The sequence below is a fragment of the Pollachius pollachius genome (genome assembly GCF_949987615.1).
Source record: "Pollachius pollachius genome assembly, chromosome: 12".
NCBI classification, from domain to species: Eukaryota; Metazoa; Chordata; class Actinopteri; order Gadiformes; family Gadidae; genus Pollachius; species Pollachius pollachius.
In genome coordinates, this window is record NC_136945.1 from 10,201,704 (window position 1) to 10,226,361 (window position 24,658).

General features: G+C 42.6%; 1 protein-coding gene across 1 annotated transcript in view; it reads right to left on the reverse strand.

Annotated features, from left to right (window-relative positions):
- necab3 (N-terminal EF-hand calcium binding protein 3) overlaps positions 1-24,210 on the reverse strand; it is a gene marked incomplete at its 3' end in the record, with an annotated part of 27,620 nt that extends 3,410 nt beyond the window's left edge. Inside the window, exons 1-10 of the mRNA XM_079748682.1 lie at positions 24,025-24,210; positions 19,903-19,927; positions 14,298-14,406; positions 13,187-13,212; positions 12,255-12,352; positions 11,637-11,773; positions 8,840-8,961; positions 8,471-8,550; positions 2,169-2,222; positions 72-184 (exon numbers count right to left, since the gene is read on the reverse strand). Of these exons, the coding sequence (XP_079604808.1) occupies positions 72-184; positions 2,169-2,222; positions 8,471-8,550; positions 8,840-8,961; positions 11,637-11,773; positions 12,255-12,352; positions 13,187-13,212; positions 14,298-14,406; positions 19,903-19,927; positions 24,025-24,141 (881 nt within the window). The 5' untranslated portion in view covers positions 24,142-24,210. The remainder of the gene's footprint in view (positions 1-71; positions 185-2,168; positions 2,223-8,470; positions 8,551-8,839; positions 8,962-11,636; positions 11,774-12,254; positions 12,353-13,186; positions 13,213-14,297; positions 14,407-19,902; positions 19,928-24,024) is intronic.
- Between the last annotated feature and the right edge of the window lie 448 nt (positions 24,211-24,658).

Here is a 24,658-nt window from a genome sequence, read left to right on the forward strand (position 1 = left end):
GTAGGAGGGGGCAGGAGGAGATAGGAGGAGATAGGAGGGGGTAGGACTGGGTAGGAGGTAGCGTGACTGACTGCAGGTTGTCGGTATGGGCCGCGGTGGCGTCGGAGTAGCTCTTCAGGGTCTTCTGGAAGTCCTCCAGATCCTCCTCAGCCACCGTCACCTGCCTTTGGACCAGCAGGAGGTTCTGCCAGCAGGGGAACACATACACATAGACACATACACAAACATTGCACAAACACAACAAACACAGACACACACTCCATTTTCACTGTATTTCACAATCTATTTCTAGGAGAGTGAGTGTGTTTGTGTCAGAAAGACTTTGTTTTTGAGGATGACGTATTTCATTTACATCAAAGTCGTGTGTGCATTGTCCTTTCAGGCAAACAGTTCAGACAGTATGTGTGAAGGAACCGTGATTCATATCTGTGTCATTGGTGTTATTTATATATTTAGTTCATTTTTCTGCATTTTATTTTTAGCCCCTAGTGCAGTAGTTTGACGTGACAGCTGAAAATAGGATATGTTCATAGCAGTTCCAAAGCCTTTACATTGAAGTTCATCCAGTGGGAATGGCAGGACTTGTAAACTGGTTTTCGTACAAATATTTGTAAAAGTAGTTTGCGCGTATATATGCATACAGTATATAATATGTGAGCTACTCACTAAAAAGGTTTAAAAGATGGTTCAAATGTTTGACATTTACCTAGACCAAGCCAAATGGTGTGTTCACACAAACGCCTATTACATGAACACAATGCTGTACATGTGACTGCTCCTACACGACTATGTTGCCATGACACCTTAAAACTGCTGTCATACAGATATTACATGTCAGTCGATTGTGACTAAAATTCTATTTGAAGCACATTTAATTGTATTTGTAATTTGTAATTCATGTATCAGAATTTCTTTCTTCATCTTTCTGTCAATCGGTCTTCTGCATACTGATGCATTAGCTTCGGGCTGGGCAATAGTTCAATATTATTGCTATTGTCTTTGAATGGAATAGTATCATCATGAAATAAAGATAAAGTTATCATTATACCCACTTATCAAAATTAGTTAAATTAAATGTTTACTTCAATGTAAAGACCCTCAGTTAGATTGTTCGACTGTAAGTATAGAATATTATTTTAATTATTTTAAATGATTAAGGATATTGTGATAATCATCAATATCATATGGAATTAACCATCATTATCATAATCATGGTTAATATAATCTTTTCCATATCGGTGGCAGAATCTGAACTAGCTTACCTTTTTAGCAGCTCCTGAGAAAATTATAAGAATTACTTACAGGTCACTTTAGGTGCAACTCCTCAACTGAGGACTGAATCTAAAAGTCGTGAGTCAAGAATTGAATTGGCCTACGTGTGACTCTGTCTTTTATTTTTAGCCTTTCTTGACATAACTCCCAATTTTCACACTGTGTGGTGGAGAGAGGTTGGGGCACGTACGTGGTGCTCCAAGGAACAACGGTCCACAGCCTGATGCACTATAACACCTCTAAGCACTGTTACGCCTCAGATACTGGTCGTGTAGAAAGCCGACTTATTTTGCTCACACCACCCAGTACTGCTTTTGTTCCGAACGTCTCCGCAGAGCTTTCTGCGTAGCTCCGGTTTGCCGCGTGCATTCCAGATGAGTTTTGGGTGGTCTCTAAACGCAACACAAACCATTCTGCACGGCGGGATGGAAAGCCCTACGCTATGCTGCATTGGAAATGAATAGGTTTCTCGTGTACTGCTACGCAACTGGTATGCAGAAGGTGTAATTCTACACACCTTTGTCCCCCTTGGTCGGACTTTAGGCCCAATGAAAGGCTTAGAGTGCCGTGCATTTACCTAAGGCTGAGATACGCTTCAAACAACCAAGAAAAAGTGGCAAGCTTAAGACCTTGGATCTTGGTCTGCACAGATGGCATCAGGCTTCGATCGCTGCAGTGTGAGCAACGTACTCATGGTCATCAATACCATGTGAACGGTTGTGTCCCGTCTTACCGCCACAGTGACATTAAAAAAACAGCCCACACATCACTATAGTGTACAGAACACAGTCACTGTGTTTGCTGTGACAGACAGACAGACACACACACACAAACACACACACACACACACACACACACACACACAGACACACACACACACACACACACACACTCACAGATTTGTACGTGCCCGCAAATGAGTCTTCTTTTAGTGGCTCCAACTTGGGACTCTGAAAGGTAAAGCGAAACAGGGTTTATTTAGGTGTGTGAGTCATTCATCTCAATGGAGGAGAATTACAAAGAAAACTAGGATTCATCAAGAGCATATTTCATAAAGCACCAGAAACGAAAGGCTGTGATTCCCAAAAATAGATGGATAAAAGGAAGCCTCTGTAGGTGGGTTAAAAGGCAGGAATGAGCCGACAGATCAGCCTTGGACAGCTGGATCCGTGGAAGGCAAGATACAGCCCTCGCAGTAGCGTACGTCTACGGGTCCTCGGGCTCCCAGCGCCCACTGGCCCCAGCGGCCCCCAGTGCTGTGACGTGAGCGGCTCTAGTCATGTCACGACGTGCTGAACCACGGAGCGCTTTGAACACAACCTCAATGAATACATGAATGATTGATCCGGAACGAAAGCCAAGATACGGTGGGTGTTGCTGATGCTCTGCAATTTGAGAGGAAGTGGGGGAAATGAAAGGGTTTGGGATTTGTCTGCTAAAATTGATATGACAATAACGGCCCCCAGTTTTATTTTGGAGCAGAAGCATAACCCCCAGCTGAACCCAAGATGCATGACTTGCTTGTGAATGTTAGCGGAAGAACAGAATGTTAAGAGTTATGGCGAGGTTGACGATAAGGGTAACTACACTGAAGTAGTGCTTGAGGTTGATTTATGGATGTAGAAGGAATGCCTACTCACTGTCTGGTAATGTTCAATGAGATGAGGTCAGCTTATCTAGGACAGCAGCAGGAGAACATTTAATCATCTGAATTAAAGCCACTGCTTTACCCCGACATTTAGAGACAAAAAGGGCGAGAAAGCCAATGTTCTCCCTGAGCTTCATATTGGAGGGTCCACTGTTGAATACTAATTAGATGGCATCATATTTTTAGTCAGTAACCTATCACACCTGATCATTCATCGTCAACAAATTGACCTTCAGGGTAAACTCAGAGCTCCCAAACTAAAGTACTCATCAAGAATTCAAACATCAACCAAAAATTATATCTGAGAGAAGACATGTCGAAAATAGTCCAGGAGGCCAGGAGCCTAGAGCAAGAGGCTTTAGGCAATGGCTTCTGGGATATTTTTGGACAGAAATAAACCAGTAGAAAGTGAAGGGGGAGGGCACAGGGGGATAGAGAGCATCTGTGGCACGACATCGATCAAAACAGTTGGAGGATGGAGGGAGAAATGTGTCGGCAGAAAATAGGGCAGGATTGGCAATGGGGTGACGGGAGAGGCTGCTATTTTGGCTCGGGTACTATGGATGTCGTTCACAAAAATAAGGCTGTCACACTCGAGAGTACGTGCAGCCAACACAGATGTAGATGGAACGGAGTGTGACGGCAATCAATCACGGAGCAAAAGTCGAAGTAGAGAAAAAGCCACCAAGTTTATGGAAGCTAGATCAGAAAAGGAAGGCTGCTGATGGTCTCTCTGCCGTGGTGGAGGAATGGCCGGATGGAGCACTAATACTGGGGAAGTGGAGTTTGGGAAGAGATTTCCTCCGTCTGCTCGGCCCATCTGCATCATCTCGTCAGATGGCTAATGTTTTCCTCAGCGGCTTTGAGCGACTGTCAACACTCAGCCCAAAGAAAGTTTTGTGTCCCAAAGAAAAACAAATAATAGAAACAAAATAATGAAATGACCGTCGCCATGAATAATCTTCCAGCCGAGGAACGGAAACACCAGCGTAGCCAACCTGATATCCGTTGCGCTTTTATTAGAGCGTGAAATGTGGCTGCAGATTAAACATGACAACGTAAGACTCCATCATAGCCACAACACAGCAAGATGTTTGTTGTTCAGATGAAAAAGGGCCCCAACATGTCATATCAAACACTGTGTTCGTAATTGAAAATGCCTTTACGTGAATCCAAAAAGGCCCAGGAGCAAGGCACAGTAACTACCGAGCTACATGAGGTAAAATGTCAATCCTGAATGGTTTTATGTCTCTGAACATAGACACACACAGGCAGAGAAAGAGAGAGAGAGACAAGACAGAGACAGAGACAGAGACAGAGACAGAGAGAGAGAGAGAGAGAGAGAGAGAGAGAAAGAAGCAGAGAGACAGAGACAGACAGACAGAAAACGTTTTTACACTGCCAAATATGCCTGTCTTATGCACGCCTTTTTTCCAGCATGGTCCGCATGTTTACACTGAGCGAGGTTATATTCCGGCCTGAGTTCGCACCCAAAGTTACCCTCTCGGACCCTACACATATTTGTGGTTAAATTTTAATGTACGGTAAATGCGATTAAACAGCTTCGCAGTTCCAGGGGTGGGACTTGGGTAGAGGTGTTGCTGACAAAGCACAGAGACAACGCAGCGATATCAACATGAGTAGTTCTAACTGCAGAGACCCGCGAGTTGCTGATCACGTGAGAGAAGAAGATGCAGTCGCATTTAAAGAAGACGGGGAAAGATGGTGCGATCTAAGAGAAAGACGCAGATGAACGTTCCTTACGAGGCTTTTGTCGGGATAAAAAAAAAGTTGTCAGCAAAATAAGGAATATGTTGGCATTTATTTGCACTTGTAAATAGTTAATCGCGTTTGTAGCCTACACTCAGATGTTTACTCATTCTTGAATGCGATTGTCTTGAATTATAAAAAAAAATAAACATTTGTAGTATGCAAGTTATTCTAAAGAGGTCTACTCTCCTTCTCCATTGAACCAAGAAGAAGAGTCGGCTCCATGACGACGGGGGATTTTACCCCCTCGGTTTTACACAGGCAAGACAGTGACATTTAAAAGCAAGAGAGAGAGACAGAGACAGAGAGACAGAGAGAGAGCGAGAGAGGGAGAGAGAGAGAGAGAGAGAGAGAGAGAGAGAGAGAAAGAAAGAGCGAGAGAGCGAGAGAGAGAGAGAGCGAGAGAGAGAGTCATGGTTGTGTTAAAGCATATGGAAGGATATTGCCTTGCAGAACACACAGAATGGTTTTAAATTGCTTTGATATTGCATTTATGGCCCCCAGGGTCGGCCGAAAATATGAAATATTTTATATATATAAATAAATATAGCCCTATATGGAAAGAACAGGTCAGCTAAAATATACTGATAACATGGTTGAATAAGATGTGTTTATTATGAGTTATTTTCTTTTGGATTTACTACTTTTGAGTTACTATGTCCGGTTATTGTCAAAGTGTAAAGTCTTAGATGTTCATTCCCCATCCATAAAACGCAGAATGGAGCAGAATATTCATGAGAGCAGGCTTTCATGTGGATCCAAAGAGGATTATCTGCACAAATATCAATAGAAGATGTGGCCAGTGCTTCTGTTGAGCCTTTATGAGGCTGTGGGACTTTCCAATACATCAATATTCAAATTATGATATGCTCGCATACAAAACAAGCTATAGACCAGCAAATATTAAATCCTTATAGTGTAACTATATACATTAGGGAATGAGATGTGAATCGACTATCTAACAATGATGCAATCTGATGACGAAACTACAAGAAAGACATGAAAATCATCAGAAATCATGTTCCTGGATGTGGGGATCTCTAAGCGTGTAATTGGCTCCCTGTAGTAGCTTGCATCAGATTCAAGATGATGGTGCTGGCATACAAGGCAGTCGATGGAACTGCCCCTGCCTACCTCCAAGCATTGGTAAAGCCACACACCCCAGCTCGATCCCTCCGCTCAACTACCCCAGCTGGACGTCTGGTACCGCCATCGCTAAGAGCAAGCAAAGGTCGATCAACAAAGTCACAACTTTTCTCTGTTTTGGTACCTCAGTGGTGGAACGAGCTCCCTGCCGATGTCAGGATTCCAGAGTCGCTCACCAGCTTCCGCATAAGACTCAAAACTCACCTGTTCAGAGTTCACCTCGACTCTGCATAGCTACCCAGCCCCTCCCGTTCACCATTGTATGTTGTACGTCCTGACACTTAATGTACGCACTGTTTGTACGCACTTAGGGCCCTATTTTAACGGTCTGAAACGCAAGTGAGAAGCGTCAAGCGCAAGTAGCTTTGTGGGCGGTTCTATGGCGATGTCGCTATTTTACCTGCGCAAAAAGGACTCTACGGACTCTATCTTAAAAGGGTTGGTCTGAAGTAGCCTAATTACCCGTAGGTGTGGTTTGGGCGTAACGTGCAATAAACCAATGAGAGTGCCAGCTCCCATCCCCTTCAAGACCCATGAGCGCATTTGAATCTGACGAGTTGATATTTTGACAGCGCATCTGCAGTCTCTGATGAGACAGATACATTTCAAACTTCAAATGGCTCAGTTTATGCCCAAATAATTTGGCCTAATTCACACATGGAATAAGGTTTTCTTCCACAACTTCTGAAATACTGAGTCCTCAAATTAATTTCGGCATAGAAAACTTAACACACATATGATATGCGGTAACTGTGGTTTTATTTAATGATATACGCAATCATTATAAACATAATTTCTTATCTGTATTGAATGCATTATCGTTATTGACTTGTGTTCCTAATATGCATGTGTCCCCCCGTTAATATACATTGCCATGGACTGTATTATGCGTTACGTGCTTAGTTTGTGTGTGTTTAAACAGATGGACGCACACACGCGCGCCCGCATTCATTAATTATTTTACACATACACACACGCGCGCCCGCATTCATTCATTCTTTTTAACACTCACTCGTGGTAAAACAATGTTTTCTCACGATCAAATACTCATCAATCCTAAAAGTTATGGGCATGTACACGATGTCTGTGTCAAGAAAATATGTGTTTGCTGTACGGTGTTTGCAGATGCATTGATTTAAAAGTACAACTTATTACCGCTGTATCAGCTGTTCTTTCCCAAATAATTTACCAAGAATGTGTGCCTAGGTAGATGAGAGAAGCAAAGTGTATGCGCGAGGTGCAGAAGCAACATCATGCATGCGCCCTTAAAATAGCATCTGAACAACGCGCCACTGACTTTAAACCAGGTATTTCCTGGTTTGTGGTGCAAGTGATTTCTGAAACTGCAAAATAGCACCAGGGAACATTTTGCGCCAGAACACGCCTCCTCCTTTCGCCGAACAGCCCCTTGGGGCGCAAGATCATTCCCTAATTTACCGACGCGTGGCGCAGGAGGGAAAAGAACGCTCTGCAGCAGTTGCAAACTAGCAACGACACATGCGCCAGTGAGAAAGTAAATTGCGCCGGATGCAAGATAGGGCCCTTAATCTACATTACACTTATTCATAGTACTTAATTGTGTAACATCTGCAGTAGCTGCTAGCATTGCTGTATACGGGGAATGGGTTAGTCTAGTGATTGTTAGTACTTGCACTAGGCTCTATGAACATCTATACTGTACTGACAGCGATATATTGTTTCACTTCTTATGACAAATGTACTTATTGTAAGTCGCTTTGGATAAAAGCGTCTGCTAAATGCCCTAAATGTAAATGTAAATGTAATTGGCTACAGTGAGCACAAACGCCAGCACTATAGTAAACTTTGCATTGTGGGAAGCTTAAACATCCCATATGGACAGACCACTGTATAAATACACTTGCAAATGACTATGCGTTTGTTCAGGGGGCCGCTCGAGTCATGGCTCGTCGTTGAGTTAATATAACTTATTGATTAATACTATTTATTGATGAAACTACAAACGTGAGAGAGAGAGAGAGAGAGAGAGAGAGAGAGAGAGAGAGAGAGAGAGAGAGAGAGAGAGAGAGAGAGTGTGATCCAAATCTGGACGACTGCTCTGCACTTCATTTTTGTCATGCCATGGTAATGCTGCTTATAATCATAATGAATCCATACATTTATGAAATTGAGTCATACTACTTATGGCCTCGGTGCCCACGATTGCATTTAACGGAAGTCACATGATGGCTTATGGATTCGTGACGTTGATTAACTGCTCCACATTACTTGTTCAAGTAGGGAGAACGGCACATTCAGGCAGGGCTCCATTGGGGAAAAAAATTGAAACGGCACCATACCGCAAACACACTACAAATGTGTTGCCCTGCTATTAAATAGTTTACTCTAAATTTAAGTCTGACTTGATCCCCTTCTGAAAGCTTAATCTACTCATGCAAATGAGTTTCTGTTCAGTAGAATTTCTATGAAACTGCCCATTCCAGTCTTTGATTTCCGGCCCTGTCTATGTCCCTCACTCTTAATACGAGATAAAACCCTTCCAATTCAACATTATGCAGACTTTGCCTTGTTTTATGCGTGTGTGTGTGTGTGTGTGTGTGTGTGTGTGTGTGTGTGTGTTTGTGTGTGTGCGTGTGCTGTTATCAATGGCTGTACCTGACACTCCAACTTGTCCAACAGTTGCTGCAGCCTGTTGATTTGAGAACACCAGTTCTCCTCACCGTCCTCACTCACACCTGATAAGAAAACACACACACACACACACACACACACACACACACACAAACACACACATACACACACACACATTTACAGACATGCAAACACATGCACGCACGCGTAGACATGCACAAAAAACCCCCACCAAATATAGAGGAGTGCAAAGGGGGGGGTTTGGATTCACCTACTAGTGGGTGGACCTGTGTGTGGGTGGGGGTCTACTGGTGGGTGTACCTGTGGTCAGGGTTGGGGGGTCTACTGGTGGGTGTACCTGTGGGGGGGGGGGGGGTCTACTGGTGGGTGTACCTGTGGTCAGGGAGGGGGGGTGGTCCCCTGGTGAGGAGGGGCGGTTGTCGTTGGCGCGTCGTCCACAACGCCGGCCCACCTTCTGGACCACCTCCACTGCTGGCGCCTCCACCTCCTTCCTCCTGGGGGAGAGAGAGTGTGTGTGAGGATGGTGTGTATGTGTGTGTGTGTGGAATACACATAGAAGATATGGAAGAACAGAGAGGAATCCTTTAATAGAAGTTGATGGTAAACACATGGGGTTAAAAGAGCGGAATAACAATCAAACAGAGGGAGGAAGGGAAAGGAAGGGAGAGAGAAAGGGAGAGAGAGAGGGGGAGAGAGTGGGAGAGAGAGTGGGAGAGAGGGAAAGAGAGAGGGAGAGCGGGAAAGAGAGTGGGAGAGAGAGGGAGAGAGAGAGAGGGAGAGAGAGAGAGGGGGGAGAGAAAGAGAGAGAGAGAGAGAGAGAGAGAGAGAGAGAGAGAGAGTGGGAGAGAGAGTGGGAGAGAGAGTGGGAGAGAGAGAGGGAGAGAGGGAGAGAGAGAGTGGGAGAGAGAGAGGGAGAGAGAGAGAGAGAGGTAGAAGGAGATAGGATGAGAGAGCTATAGAGAGAATTGAAAAGGGCAAGAAATACTTAATAATTCATAGCGTTTGGAGGCTGAGATGTGGGGGTATGTCAGTAGTCGTGACAGGGGAAAGCAAACAAATGTAAAATCAACACACAAACACACACGTACAAAGGAGGGACACTGTCCTTTTTATGTAAATATAGTATCTGGGCTGAAAAGCACATTGACATGGTGTATTTGTGTACATCTTTGTGTGTGTTTCTTTGTGTTTCTCTGTGTGTGTGCATGTATGTGTATGTATGTGTGTGTGTTTGTGTGTGTATGTGTATGTGTGTGTGTGTGTGTGTGTGTGTGCGTGTGCATGGGCCTGTGCATGCGCCATGCATCATAGTGTACACCGCCTATGTGCGCTCATACGAGCCTCCTTGTTTAAATGTTGGACATGTGTGTGCATGCGTGCCTTTGTATTTGTTTTTATGTGTGTGTGTGTGTGCGTGCGTGCGTGCGTGCGTGCGTGCGTGCATGCGTGCGTGCGTGCGTGTGTATGTGTGTCTGTGTGTTTGTGTGTGTGTGTGCGTGTGTGTGGTCTCACACTGACAGCTCAGAGGGAGTGTAATGCTTGGAGGTGCTCATGCTGATACCTGCCTGGGGCTCAAAGGCCACTCTGCAAAACCCATGGATGCACCACAGCCCAGCCCAGAGCGGTGAGAAATACAAGGGTTTAACATAGCAGCTCTCCCTCTACCGCTCTCTCCCTCAATGTCTTCCTTTTCCTCCGCCTGCCTGTACTTTTTTAAACTATGAAGTACTGCTTGTCCCACTGACTTAATATTCTTTTTTTGTTATCCCCAATGTCCTCCTTATCTGTCCTAGCTCTCTCCCCACCACTCTCTTTATCGCTCATGCTATCTCTCTCCAGCTCGCTCTCTGTGTCTCGATCCCTTTGTGTTCAGGATGTGTGTGCAGCCCCCTCTCTCAGTGCTTCACCTTTCCCATAATCCCTCCTCCCCCAGGCAAGAGAACCAGGGAGGGACGCACCCAGAGGGCTGGGAGAGGAGAACCGGCACATCCTCGACAACATGCTGCGATACTGGCGATCTGCCAACGCGCTGTGCAACAGTGTGTGTGTGTGTGTGTGTGTGTGTGTGTGTGTTGTATGTTTTGAAGGGGGTTAAAGGACTGAAGGGGGATATACATTTTAAATTATGCTAATGATAAAATGATGAGCAGGATCTTCTTGACTACAGCAGATGACACTCATGATGGAGTATTCAGAGGAACATTTCCTTTCGAAGGTTATAAGAGGTATACTGTTCATGCACATGCATAAAATAAGCAATATGTGTTTCTTCTGTGTTGTAATTAAATAAATTAAATATTGACATTAAATGAATGTGTCTGCACACATAATATAATAGAATAATTGCTTGTGTAGAATAGAATAGCATAATAGTATAGTATGGCATGGTGTAAAATACTATAGTAAATCATTTTTGCTCCTGTCGTTGTCTGCTCCTGAAAAGGTATCTAACTATTTACCTACCTACCTACCTACCTACCTACCTCCTACCTACCTACCTCCCAACCTACCTACCTACCTACCTACCTACCTCCTACCTACCTTCCTACCTACCTACCTACCTACCTCCTACCTACCTACCTACCTACCTCCTACCTACCTAACTACCTACCAACCTACCTACCTACCTCCTACCTACCTACCTACCTACCTACCTACCTCCTACCTACCTACTTACCTACCTACCTACCTACCTACCTACCTACCTACCTCCTACCTACCTACCTACCTCCCTCCTACCTACCTACCTCCTACCTACCTCCTACCTACCTACCTACCTACTGTAATAGCATAGCATAAAATAGTACAACTTAGCATAGCATACTATACTATAGCATAGCATATAGTATAGTATAGCAGCTACCTTGTTCACCTTCCTTTAACATATCTTACTATCCACACACATATGTTTCCAAGTAGCAGCGGCAGTATAGTATTTGATTATATATATGTGTATACATATACATATATACACATACACATATACATATATAAATATACATACATATATAAATATATATATATATATATATATATATATGTATATATATATATATATATATATATATATATACATACATACACACCCACACACACACACACATACACACACACACACACACACACACACACACACACACACACACACAGGCTATATTATCACACTAACGGTTGGGGGCAGCTCTGCTCCTCCACGGCCTCCAAGGCATACTGCAGGGACCTCTGCAGGGACAGCAGCTGGCTGGAGGTCTCCCGCAGCATGAAGCGGGTGACGAACTGTCCAAGCACACTGGCCCCCTGGTACTCCTGACCCCCGACAGGGGCAGGCAGAGGGCGCCCGGGAGGACAGTGGGGAGGGAGACACCAAGGGAGAGGGAGCGAGAGAGACATAAACATCACCTCATCAACATCAACATACGCACACTAATAATCCACACACGTACGCATGCAGGCACACGCACGCACAAAGACAATATAAGACCAGGCAGTTGTGTAAACCCCTTGTCACCTGAAGCTAAAAGCGGAATACTTTAGCACATTCTAGTAGAGAGATACACTCTGGTACCGCCGCCAACACAAGTTAAAGTTTTCGCGTGAAGAACTTTAAGATGACAGCCCCCCTTAGGGGAGGGGCTGTCCACTCATTATGCATTGCCAACGATTGCAGTACACATTGAGTCAACAAGGACTTTGTTTCAAAAAGCTAACACTAATTTAAATGTAAATGGCTATTAGATCATGATCGGGAAAACAAGCACCATGGACCCTCCCCTGAATGACAGCGTACCTCTTTTGTTTTATCCATGGCTTTGAGAATGGCGATGTTGAGGCTCTCCAGGGCGGAAAGGACGTTAACATACCCCCCGAGGTGCTGAGCAAAGTAATCTAAATGAGGACAAACAACACTCAAGGTTAGAGTTCATGAAAGCTACGGCAAAAAACATCAAAAGGTTTTCATTAATTAATAGAACCATGATGATGGTGGTGGTAATGCTGGTGGCAATGGTGATGATAATGAGAATGAAGACGATGATGATGATGATGATGATGATGATGATGATGATGATGATTATGATGATGATGATGAGGATGATGATATTCTGGAGGGCTTGGTCCATATAAATGACTCACATGTGTACTATATCCTATTGATCAACCTAGAGTTTTACTTCAAACCAATACAAATGATAGAACTCTAGTGATAGTCTGCTATCTGCCAGATTGTTGTTGTGCGATTCAATAAATAATGCATCCATTTTTATTCTGAGTGGGCCCAGTATTAAGGGCCTCTGTCCTATTTTAGTTTTTTTCTTTTACCGACCTCTTACTTAAATGCCAAAATGACTCCTGAGAAATAGGACAGGAGAGTTGCCATACATTGTGTTGTTTGATAGTGTTCTCAAGATACCTGACAATCTGCTTGAGTCATGGCAGGGATGTTGATGCTTACACACAGTGGGATTTGGAGGACGATAAGGTAAATTTGTTTTGAAAGTCAAGACTAAAAATGTCAAGCATCTCATTTGCATGCTTAAATTACTGTTTGTGTTAAAGAACTACAAAGAACAACAGTGGAGAATTGGACAATTTATCTGTTGAGGGAGTGAGAAGAGCAGACAAACAGAGAGAGAGAGAGAGAGAGAGAGAGAGAGAGAGAGAGAGAGAGAGAGAGAGAGAGAGAGAGAGAGAGAGAGATTAAATGAACACTGACTCACTCACCTGAGAGTTTCTCAGTGTCAAGGTTGCTGCAGAACAGAGCATAGAAAATGGAGGTTAATAAAGCTAGAAATAAAGTTCACCGATCTGCAGGCCTTCTCACACACTGAGGTGGATAAATTAAATGCTTAAAGGATTAAAATGCTCTATTATGGATTGGTCATAATACTTTATAAACTAAAAATGTGTGGTGGGTTCATAAAATGAGCCACCCAGAATTGAAGAATTTAAGCAGGTAATCAGCATCCTTCAAATGTACACCAACCCTTATATTTTTTCATCTCAAACAATCTATATTCTGTCACACTAACGGGAGTGCTGATATGAATAACAAAAAATGCTGCTTGTGAGAAAACAATTTCATCTGATCACAGAAACATCATCCCATCATTCCATGTGATCAGCCTTGCCCTCACATCCATTTGGTTTATGCTGTGAATGTCGAGCAGAAAGTAAAATACATTTGATATATTGTGTGTCTACAAGCCTCAGACCATAAAGCAGGTGGACTCATTACAGTTTCACATAAACCATTGATGACAAATGATAATTCCTTTTTGTTGTGTGTAGTGAATGTTTGGCAATTATTTTACAGTGGTTGAAATCAACACCATAGCATGGCCTGCATTGACTTGATTGTTCTGAAATTATACATTAACAGGGACTTTGTTTGATTGCAAAGCAAAATGTGGGAGGATTTTAAGCACTCAATGAAGTATCTTGATTTCCATGGCCAGGGAAAGATAAATAAATAAATCCAAAATGAAGGAATTTACTTGAAATCACCCTTTGAGTGGGCAGCCTTCAGGATTCAGTACAGTAATTAGTATAAGACACCCTTTGCTCTTTCTTCTTTGCTTTGCAGCCATCTGTCTCCTTTGATTAAATTACATGCACATTTGATCTTGTGCAGAGAAAGGAACAGCATATCAACAAATAGCACAACAAGACCCATTTTGTAAATGTCCTGTCCTTCTGCACTGCCTGTACCCAAATAGTCATGTCTTAAGTTGTATTAATGAAGTTGTATCTATGTGTATATCAAGGTTGGTATTCCAACCATCATACATCTATTTGAATGTGCATGTGATCAACAGCGAGCAACGAGGCCTACTCGTTCTGTCGTCCATCGATGGAGCAGAAGAGGTCCTGGAGCTCGTCGGTGGTTAGGATGCTGTCTGCAAAGTAGGTGTTGAACTCTTCAAACGTCAGCTTGCCGTCGTCTGGAAGAGAAACGCAGATTGTGCATCAAGGCTGAGATCAACAGATGAGGAAGAGGAAAAATCAATGTTTTCTTTAGAAACGTCCAATTTGTCACTGAGGAAAATATATGTAGGACTTTAAAGTGTCATCGCAGCTGCACCACATTGTTCCCCCTCCCCCTCCTTACAAAATAAATACAAAACCAGTTTGTTGGACGCTTTTATCCAATAATGTTACTGTGAGTGGACATTCTCAGCAATGGTGGCCGTGAACCTCGTGCATACCAGTTGAGATAGTCCAAGGAATGTAGTGAACTCAACCAAAAAACACAATACTCCTGGTTCTGAACAATTTCTAAAGGTTTGATCATTTATTTCAATAAAATACCAATGAGAAAGACACCCAAACATAAATCAACATCGCCTAACCAACATAAAAAGATCTCAAACTAAATGTATGAGCTCATCAAATATTTTGTCATTTTGTATCCAGGTCTTCAGTTGGTTGGGCAGATTCATTATCTAGCAGCCGGCCCATTAAACATAGAAAATAGTTAGACCGCCATTAAATGAAGTGGAGCCAAGAATGAAGGCAAGATTTGTGTTGGGTGGTTTTGTCCTGAGAATATGTTGAGATGCAAAAATATTCAACCCAACCTAAATAATTACTTAAGCCAAAAAAAAGGACAAACAGCTAACAGCAACTTAGCTGGATAGCTATTTATCTGGCTAAATCAGCTATGACAATAAGAATTGTATCAACAGAAAACTATTACACCATTAAACCAAATGTCCAAAGACTAATTCAACAAAGCATACCAAACAAGTTGTTTTGCTTAATATCAAAACCACAAGGTGAAGAATACAAAAGGGACAAAAGAAATCTCAAGGACAAGTCTGAAGTCTGACGGCCATATGGTTTGCTGTTACCTCGACGACAGCAAAATGCGTAATGTGGCTTGGCGAGAGTGCATGCAAGCCTCTCTCTCTCTCTCTCTCTCTCTCTCTCTCTCTCTCCTTTTAAGCGTCTCTCCCTGCCTGCGGTGTTCTGTCCGTCTAGGTCTGCAGGTGTTGCCCACAGCCAGCCGCCCACCGTGGCTGGCTGTGGGATTAGAAATGGAAACGCTTCCCTCCTCCTACACGCCTGTTTCCTCTTAACACAGACTGTTGTTTTGGGAGGTTTCCCGCATTCAATCAACTGTGAAATGATAACGAAAATTTACAGGCAATTAATATAACATATCCCCTAAGACATTAACATTGAGATGTTTTAAATAAGAGCATATTTGTAAGATCTGTCCAAAAGATGATCTTGATTGTTGTTTATTTTCCTATTTGCTAAAGAAGTGATGGTGACTACTCTTGTACTGTCGCCTTGGTTTGCTTTGATGAACAGGACATACAGTGCTCAGACAATTCCTAGCACACACAGTGCATGGATCAATACACCTGGTTATGTTAAGTCCCTTCCCATACCTTTGTTCTTCTTCTTCTCGTGCTTCATATTGTTGCTATATTCTAATTATTGTGGACTTCTTGATGACATTCTCACCCTTCCTTCCACTTCCCCCACTAATAAATCACAATGGCTGAACCACTAAAACACAGGAACACATACTGCGATCGAGTGTGGGTGCTCCTTTGTCTCTTTCCAAAACGATATCCAGAACAGTCAATCATTGACCGCATTGAATGATTGACAGGTGTGTTTTTTATTCTTTACACTTGCTGTGGGGAGATGTAGGGTCAGTGCTCATAGAGCAAGCACCTCACCAAGAGTAGTTGGGGTTAGAAGATCACCTGTCAACAAATTAAATCACCACATGATCATTTGTTTAAAAATACAACAGCCCCAGTTATGTCAGAGGCTGTTACCTCGGACTGACATGCTATCTGAACACATTGCTGACAGCTATGTTGCCTGCGTCCTACGCATCCCCCCTTTCCCTCTCGTGCTGAAAAGTAATCCGATCGCCATGTGTCATCCACTAGCCAAGGTTTTCCTGAGGATGGGGAACAATCTGTTCCTATCACACTGTATGACAGCAAGACAAAGATATCTCTTGACTTCAAAGTCCTATTTATTTATACACTTTAACGCATAGCTATGATTTAGTTAATCAATCTTAACATAGGCCGTCTCGATACCGGCTGTAATCCAACCCTCACTAGTCTGTGTAACATTGGTAAACATTGGTGACCACCTGTTTCTTTGTAATATTTCATTATTGTTGGATAAACGCAATTTTAAAAACGAGGATGAAAAAACGCACGTTGCTTAGTTTGATCATCATTTCTCAAGGACTTCAAGAATCAATGTGACAAAACCCTTTGCAACCTCGTTTCCTTCCAAAAGCAAATCGAAATGGAGCAGCGACAGCAATCAGGGCTTTGTGCCAAACAGACAAACAGACAAACATGAGCGCCAGGCTGAGCTAATTAAGTCACTCAAGGGGTCAGAATAAACTAGGATGATGATTTAATGAGCCCTGAAGGAACCAACTAAGTAGGACACAAAGTAGGCCAGGGTCCGATCCTCCCGAAGGTCAGCTCTTCTTCTGCTCCCGACGAGCCTCTCCTCTGCTAAGTGCTTTATAAACTCAGCCAGGACGTTGTACGTATGGGCTTCAGACAACTCACCAGAGAGCGGTCAAAGAGTAACTTCGGGCCTTCATGGGCACTGTGTAAAAGGCCCAGACACTGTAAACCTCTCCTCTGCGCTACGACCGACGCTGTTGGTATTCTTAGCATCATATTCCACTTCAACTGTGTTCCAGAGAGCCATCTGTAAAGGGCCCCGTTCAGCCTCCAGACCATAAATAAGCCTGTTTAATGCTTTAAAAAAAGACCTGGTCCCACCAGCACTAGGGTGCTTTCTCCCCACCGAGAGGATCCATACATCCTCCGTCTTTGAGCATCATAGTGACGCAGTTGTTAACAATAAAAGACACATTCATTAAAAATCCCTCTTAAAAAAGCATAACAATGACCTACATACCGCGGGTCTGCATGCACACGTACACACACTGTAGAATATGGCAGGAAGTTACCTACAAGCTGAGATTTGCTACATTTATGCAGAAACAGGAAAAATGAAAAATGGAGAAAAACCCCCATATGCAAACATAAACCCTATTCTTCATATTTTATGTAGCATGATATGTAATTTATCTTTCTTACCAAGCAATTTTCACCTGAGCTTCACTCTCATTCAAGAGCTGCTAAAACCGTTTTCACTGGTAGCGAGCATAGCGCACAAGATGTTAAGAATCAGCAATTTATATTTTGAGTGGATTTTGCCCAAGGCCAATGGAACCTGTAATCTCCCCAAAATATTTCTGGTATGTGGTTAAGGGCTGTCAGTGGGTAACTGCTGTGGATTAGGGAGCCCAGTCCATTCTGCAGCGGTTAACTGCTGATGTCCAGTCTGGCCAGATTGATTGTGAAGTCTCATTATTCCCTAGGAGATTGGACTGGATAATGGAGTTTAGTGTTTTTTAAGCCTCAGCACCAACAAAGTTGATGAGTCAGGCCCGGCATCTCACACAAGTGGCAGTGGGGGAAAGACAACAAACCTTTTCACAGAGGCAGCGTCGTCACACAGCCACAGGTGTCACTCATAACACTAACTATGGGAGGGCCCCTTTGCTGTAACGGGGCACGGGTAGTACTCATGTTTCTGGAGGCGGGGATCTGTCAGGTCATAATTGGCTATTAACAGCAAATACAAACATGTCAGCAGTAATGAAGTGTACAAACAAAGGGTCTTTAAAAGGTTTCAAATTAACACTGTGCAGAATGGCCACCGGAAAAATGTGATTATTAAATTATTCTGAAAACTTAATACACTATTGCAAAATAATTATCTTGGGTAGAATGTCTATGGGCAATATCTCTGCCACTATATTTAAACGCACTACCTGGTGCAATCAATCAGATGTTCAGAAATATATCTACAGAAATAAATACCAGGCAAATAAAACTTCGAAACAATCTAAAACTTGAAACAAATACTTAAATCTAACTATCGTACATTTATGTACGTTTTTTTGGTTCTTCTCTTGCACAATGCATTGCTTTATAATTGCAGACTGATGCAATACATTCGGGATCCACTTCAATGCTTTTTTCATCAAAACCTGATAATAGTTCGGTGCAGTCTCCCCCCAGAGGTTCTGCTATTTCATCGTGGGACTGCTGGATCCTGGATATCGGCACGCTAGGCCTACTTAAAGGAGACCCGGGCGACACCTGTGTCTTCTCTACCATGACCTGGCCTCTGTGAAAAGCATGGACAGTTTTGACGTTGAAATCATTCAAATCTCTAAGCGAATGGGAAAATCAAGCACTATCAATCGTCTCCATAAAACGTGGAATCAATAATTGATAGCCGCTTGTTTCATTTATTTAAAATTGAAAATGTGCAGAGTATCAGCAGAGTATGATCCGTCCATGGATTTTAAACAGGCAATCTTGAAGATCTACGCTTCATTGTCTTTTAATTCTCTATGGTGAAAGAAGACAATACGCTACTGCACACACAAGTGATTTGAAGAGCAAGTCTGTCGCCACCATACCCTCTGGGTTGAAAGAAACACTGCTGGCTGAGGGAAAACAAGTCATTGACCATGTGCTGCTTGGGCTTTGAATGTATGGCACGAGTGTCGCCACTGACACCCAGTTTGTAACAATCATTACACTTCAAATGTAAGTGCTTTCATCAGTAGGCCACAGGCTCAATTACCGTTGTGTTACCTCATTCGGCAATAGAGAGTGGCTTAACAGATATTTATTTACACGTAGATCCTTGGACAACTTCGAGATAGCCATTTTAGAGACTGTATTGGGTGATCAGTCTGCCATGCAGGAGCTTACACAGGTACCAGTGTATCAGCATTGATTTTAATACACATGTGAGAATGCATGGTATAAACACTTTCCAAAAGACTTGGTCCACATACCCAAAATATAGCTACCAGGTTGACATGTGTAGCTGACTATAGCTACAAATGGCAATCACAGGGTTCAATTTAATTTACTTGTTACTACTACTATTACTCTAATCAATACAGAATGAGACAGAATGACAGAACAAATGCTCGATATCAAAAAAAAGTCAAACATGTGTCCAGTGATATTAAACCCATTTAACATCTTATCTTTGTAATGGAACACACACAACTGTCACAACTACAGCCACTGTTGTTTTACCCGAAAGACATCCGAACGCTCTCAGACGAACATTTCTTTTTTTTTTTGCACATGAGTAGCGTGAATGAGCCACATTACGCTAATTTAGATCCATCCATGGCAGTCAACACCCAGTCATCTGTGTCCAACACTGACAGGGAGAGGTGGGTAATGTCTTGTCATACTCTTTTTAATTGGGTGGAGAAACTTGGTGGAGCATAAACAGACAGAATTACCCCCCCCGCTCCCGCACCCCACACAAACATACACATCACCAGCACCTAATTTGCCACCACTATCAGCCAGTGTATTATGTTGTTTACTCACCATTTTTGTCTGCACGGCGGAAAATCTGGGAAAGGAAAACAGAATAGAAAAGGAAAGAGGTGAAATGTTGGTTATTGCTTCCAGCTGAGCGCCAAAAAAGGCCTTAACAGAGCACACAATTAGCATTCATGGCAATGAATCTAAAAGACTGCCACAAGGATCTCTCTCTCTTGCTCGCTCTCTCTCTCTTATTACATTACACTTTATTTAAATTCACTACCTGGTACAGAAATATATCTGCAGAAATACATAGCAGACTAATAAAACATATTTAATTCAAACCATCCTGACTTATGTACTTTTGGGTAAATTTTATTTTAGAATTCATTGCTTTATAATTGCAGACTGATGCACTTCATTCGGGATCCAGTAGCACATGTTTTTCATAAAAAACTGATGGTAGAAACCTCATTCAAATTTTCAAAGCTATGGTGTAGGAAAAAGTAAAAAGGAATATCCACCACAGCCACAGCTCCACATAAACAAAAACTAATCTCTATAAAAATGTCCTCTACCTGACTCCATTCAGTCACCATGATTCATCATGACCAATAGATCGGTCATGCAGATTTTATGAAAATGGGGGGTTGAACCTGTCTGGAGCCCATTAATCCCGATTCAGCACACGATTGGGGAAACTCCGACAACAACATTTCGGTGCTTCTCCTGCCTCACTCTTTGTGATTGTATTTGCAACTGACAGAATGTGATCGTTCGTTGTTAGACAGAGGTCAAAACAAACAGGCCTGGCAGTTCTGACCTTACGGTTATTAATAGCTGTACACGTTGCCCTCAGGTATTAGTTTCCATCCGTCAACAAGGTAAGCATCTCCAACCTTCCTGCTCTTTTGTCTTTCAATGTCTTTGGGCTTGGCACATTCTGTCGTGACAGCGGCCATTTTATTATTGTGCTCAAAGTCACACACACACAAACACACTTACAATGTTCTATTTTTTTACCTATTAACAAGACATTCTACAATAACAGCCCTATTACTTTACAGTATGACTCAGAAATGGTTAACAAAGCCAGTGGCAGCACACCACACACACTCGGAAAAACACACACAGACACAGTTTCCCTCCTTCGAGTCATTAGCCATTAAACTTCTGTGTTGTAGCAAATGTCGTGAGTCAAAATTTGTTTTGGTTGAACATCTCTGTGTCACTTGTTGGTTTTCATGGGTTAGTTTTGCTGATAATGCACAGTTTAACATGTCTTGAGGAGAAAGGTCATGAGCTACTTGCTAGTGTGCTATGGTGTTGATGATGCAATGGCAGCTGGAAGGACAGTAGGCGCTGTTAAAGCCTTATAAACACACCACCACAAGCTTGGCTTTGCCTTTGTCATAGTTTAACAAATTGGTAGAAAATTTGCTAATATTTATATCATGTTGCTATCTGCTAGGTGCTTATTTGTAGGGTATTTAATAGATTAAAACTGTATCCTCATTACAAATATTTCCAATTAAATGTTGTTTAAAAAATGAAATGTGCATGCTTTTGTCTGCACACTCGTGATTAACTGCTGAATAATTTCTGCAAAACACTGAGAGGAGAGATCATTAGTATGAGAGAGAGAGAGAGAGAGAGAGAGAGAGAGAGAGAGAGAGAGAGAGAGAGAGAGAACAACGGGAGAAAGAGAAGGAGAAAGAGAGATGAATAGAGCGAAAGATGAGAAAGAGCAAAGGAACAAGATAGAGAAGGAATGTAGAGAAATATAACTATTGGATTAAGAGAGATGCCCATAAAACATAAAGCTAAGTGGGCAGATAGTCTGTTTGGACAGAGTCTCCCAGCACAGAGCCACACGATGCACAACCCAAGATAAAAGGCTGGGATAAAACAATGTGCAGAAGCCCACCCTCTGTGGACACCACCAAGTTAATTGCTGGATAGCCTTGAGGAGGGCATGTTCCAGCCCCTGCATCACACCTCTATGATGTACTGTAAGCTCTGGGCGCTTCCACTTTCTCTCTGTCTATGTCCATTCAGTATTAACTATTTTTGTCATTGAGGTTTACATAACAGGCTATTCACATAAAGCCAGCACATAAAGTGAGCCAACATTCACATATTGATACAAACCAAACCAAAGTACAATGTTTACTTTTGCTGCCATTTAGCATACTATTACTGCAACTATATCTAAGAGTTGGTTTGCAAGGCATTATGGTTATTGTTAGTATCCAGGGACTTTGGCAGTTTAAAATAGATATCTTTATCTGTTTATCTACCTATGTGTTCTTTATCAGTTCTAATCGGGTGTCTAGACTAGATCCGTGGAGGGAAATGCATCACATACTGTGGTGTTGAAATATTATCAAAGAGAGATTGTCCAGGGATGCATGAGTTTGATCCACTTTTGAGGTCCACACAGTTCTAAAGCTGTGCTCACTTAGCAACTCCCACCGTCATGAATACAGAAATGTGGTAATAAAGAAAGTACTTCCATCAAAATCAATCTACTTAGTTTAACATAATGAAAGATAAGTAAATACATTAAGATAACACACTAAAAACATTATTGCCGAAAAAAGTTAGCTAGAAAAATATAAATAAAACCCCAAACAAGGCCATCAGAACCAGGGCATATGTGTGAGTGTAATGTCTCTAGATTTGTGTTTGTTTGTGTGTGTGTGTGTGTGTGTGTGTGTGTGTGTGTGTGTGTGTGTGTGTGTGTGTGTGTGTGTGTGTGTGTGTGTGTGTGTGTGTGTGTGTTGCACAAGATAATTGCTCTGGCTTTATCTTACAAGGAAACACTCTGAAAGAGACTTACACACACACACACACACACACACACACACACACACACACACACACACCACACACACACACACACACACACACACACACACACACACACACACAAACAAACAGTATAAGGAAAGCTAGTGAGAGAGAGAGGGAAAGAGAGGATGAGAATGGGAGACAGACATAGTCTCCCATTCTCATACATAGACACAAACATAGACACAAACACAACCTAGTCAGGTTGTGTTTGTTGGCATCAGGTTTTTGTTCTGCAGGGACAAAGTGTCCCAATATCCTGACCGTTTTCCCTGTCCCTTATTGAACAGGTGAACTCACCGAACCAAAAGCAGTGAAAACAGGAAACATGTCCTCAGCCCATTAACTCCTCGTAAAACACTAAGGAAAGGGACAGAAGACCCCTGCAATTCTGATATAGTGTTTATGATTGACAAGCACGTCCCAGAGTATAATTGGTGGCACTGTCAATCCCTCAGAAAGAAGTGTGTTTGTTTGTGTGTGCGTCTGTGTGTGTGTGTGTGTGTGTGTGTGTGTGTGAATGTATGAGTATGTCCAGTGGTGAGTGTGTGCACATCGCCTGTGCGTGTTTGTGTGCGTGCGTGCCTGTCTACAACCATGTGTTGGAGGGAGGGCGATTGCAGCAGGGATGCAGAGGAACATAGGTTGAGCACGTTGCAGTGCATACTGGGCGACGGCACAAGTGAGACCTCGGTGTTGTTTCTCGCTGTGAATGGTATGAGTCTGTGAGGGTACGAGGTGTTACTTTGTGCTCAGAGGCTGGGAAGTAATGGCAGGCAGTTCATCAGCTCCTGAAATCTCGCCAACTGTCAGAGCTTCTACTTATTCATGCAACAGCACAGCTATTGTTGTGGAAAGGTTTTCCCTCTCCCATCTTCAGACCACACACACACGCACACGCACAAGCACACACACGCACACACACACACACACACACACACACACACACACACACACACAATTTTCTCTCTCTCACATAACCACTTTTCTATCACACACACACACTAATCGGTTAACGATCAAAAGTGTTTATTTTGATTTTTCATTCTTCGAGAAGGCAAACTGCATGTGCAAAACTTAATAAATGAAATAAATTAGCAAAGCTATGACTCATAAACCAATTTTTGGCTATTTGGTTCACTTTCAATTAATGAAGAAATTATGACTACTTTGTTGCTATAACATCGATTGAGTTAGAGATAAGTAGGCTACGGTTTACCTGGGAAATTATTGAGATAACATTGTGTGGCTGCGGACTAATCCAATGAATGTGTATAGATACTTTCTGTAAGAAGACCACACGAAGAGAAAAGGACTGCAAAATAAACTTACATCATGGAAAATCGGAAGCCCTTGTCCTGTAATCTGCAGTGGTTGCTGTTGAGCCAGTAGATGCTTGCGTTTGGCCGACTGCAGGCACATAGTTATCATCTCCGTACAAGCCAGCATCTTGGACTGCGTCGAAAACACACACCTTTGGCGTTGAGCGTGTTGAGCGTTCAGCCTGGTAAGGCAAATCTGCAGAGGGAGAGGGAGAAGTGATGGAGACGCTGCGACCTCAATAAACCGTCAAGTCCACTAGTCCAGGCAGGAATAAAATATGTTCTGCAACTTTCTGCAGCATATAACCCCTCCCATGCCTGAGCTCTGATTGGTCAAAATCCTCCACCAAAGAAAAATACCATCAGGAGTGAAGACTGAGGTATATACATTAAATCTGAAGGGACATAAAATTGCCAATAGGGTAATAATGCCATAGGCTATTTAAATATACCCACATTATTGTTGATTAGCCGATCGTCTATCCCCCTTCAGTCCCAACAACCCAGCTACAGCTCGTACACTTAGATTTCATTTTTTTTTAGATGCTGATGTGAAGCGGCATCACATTATTGTATACTCTCCATTCAGAATAGACACTGCCACCTCGTGGAAGTACGAGGTAATTCTAGTATTGTTTTCTATC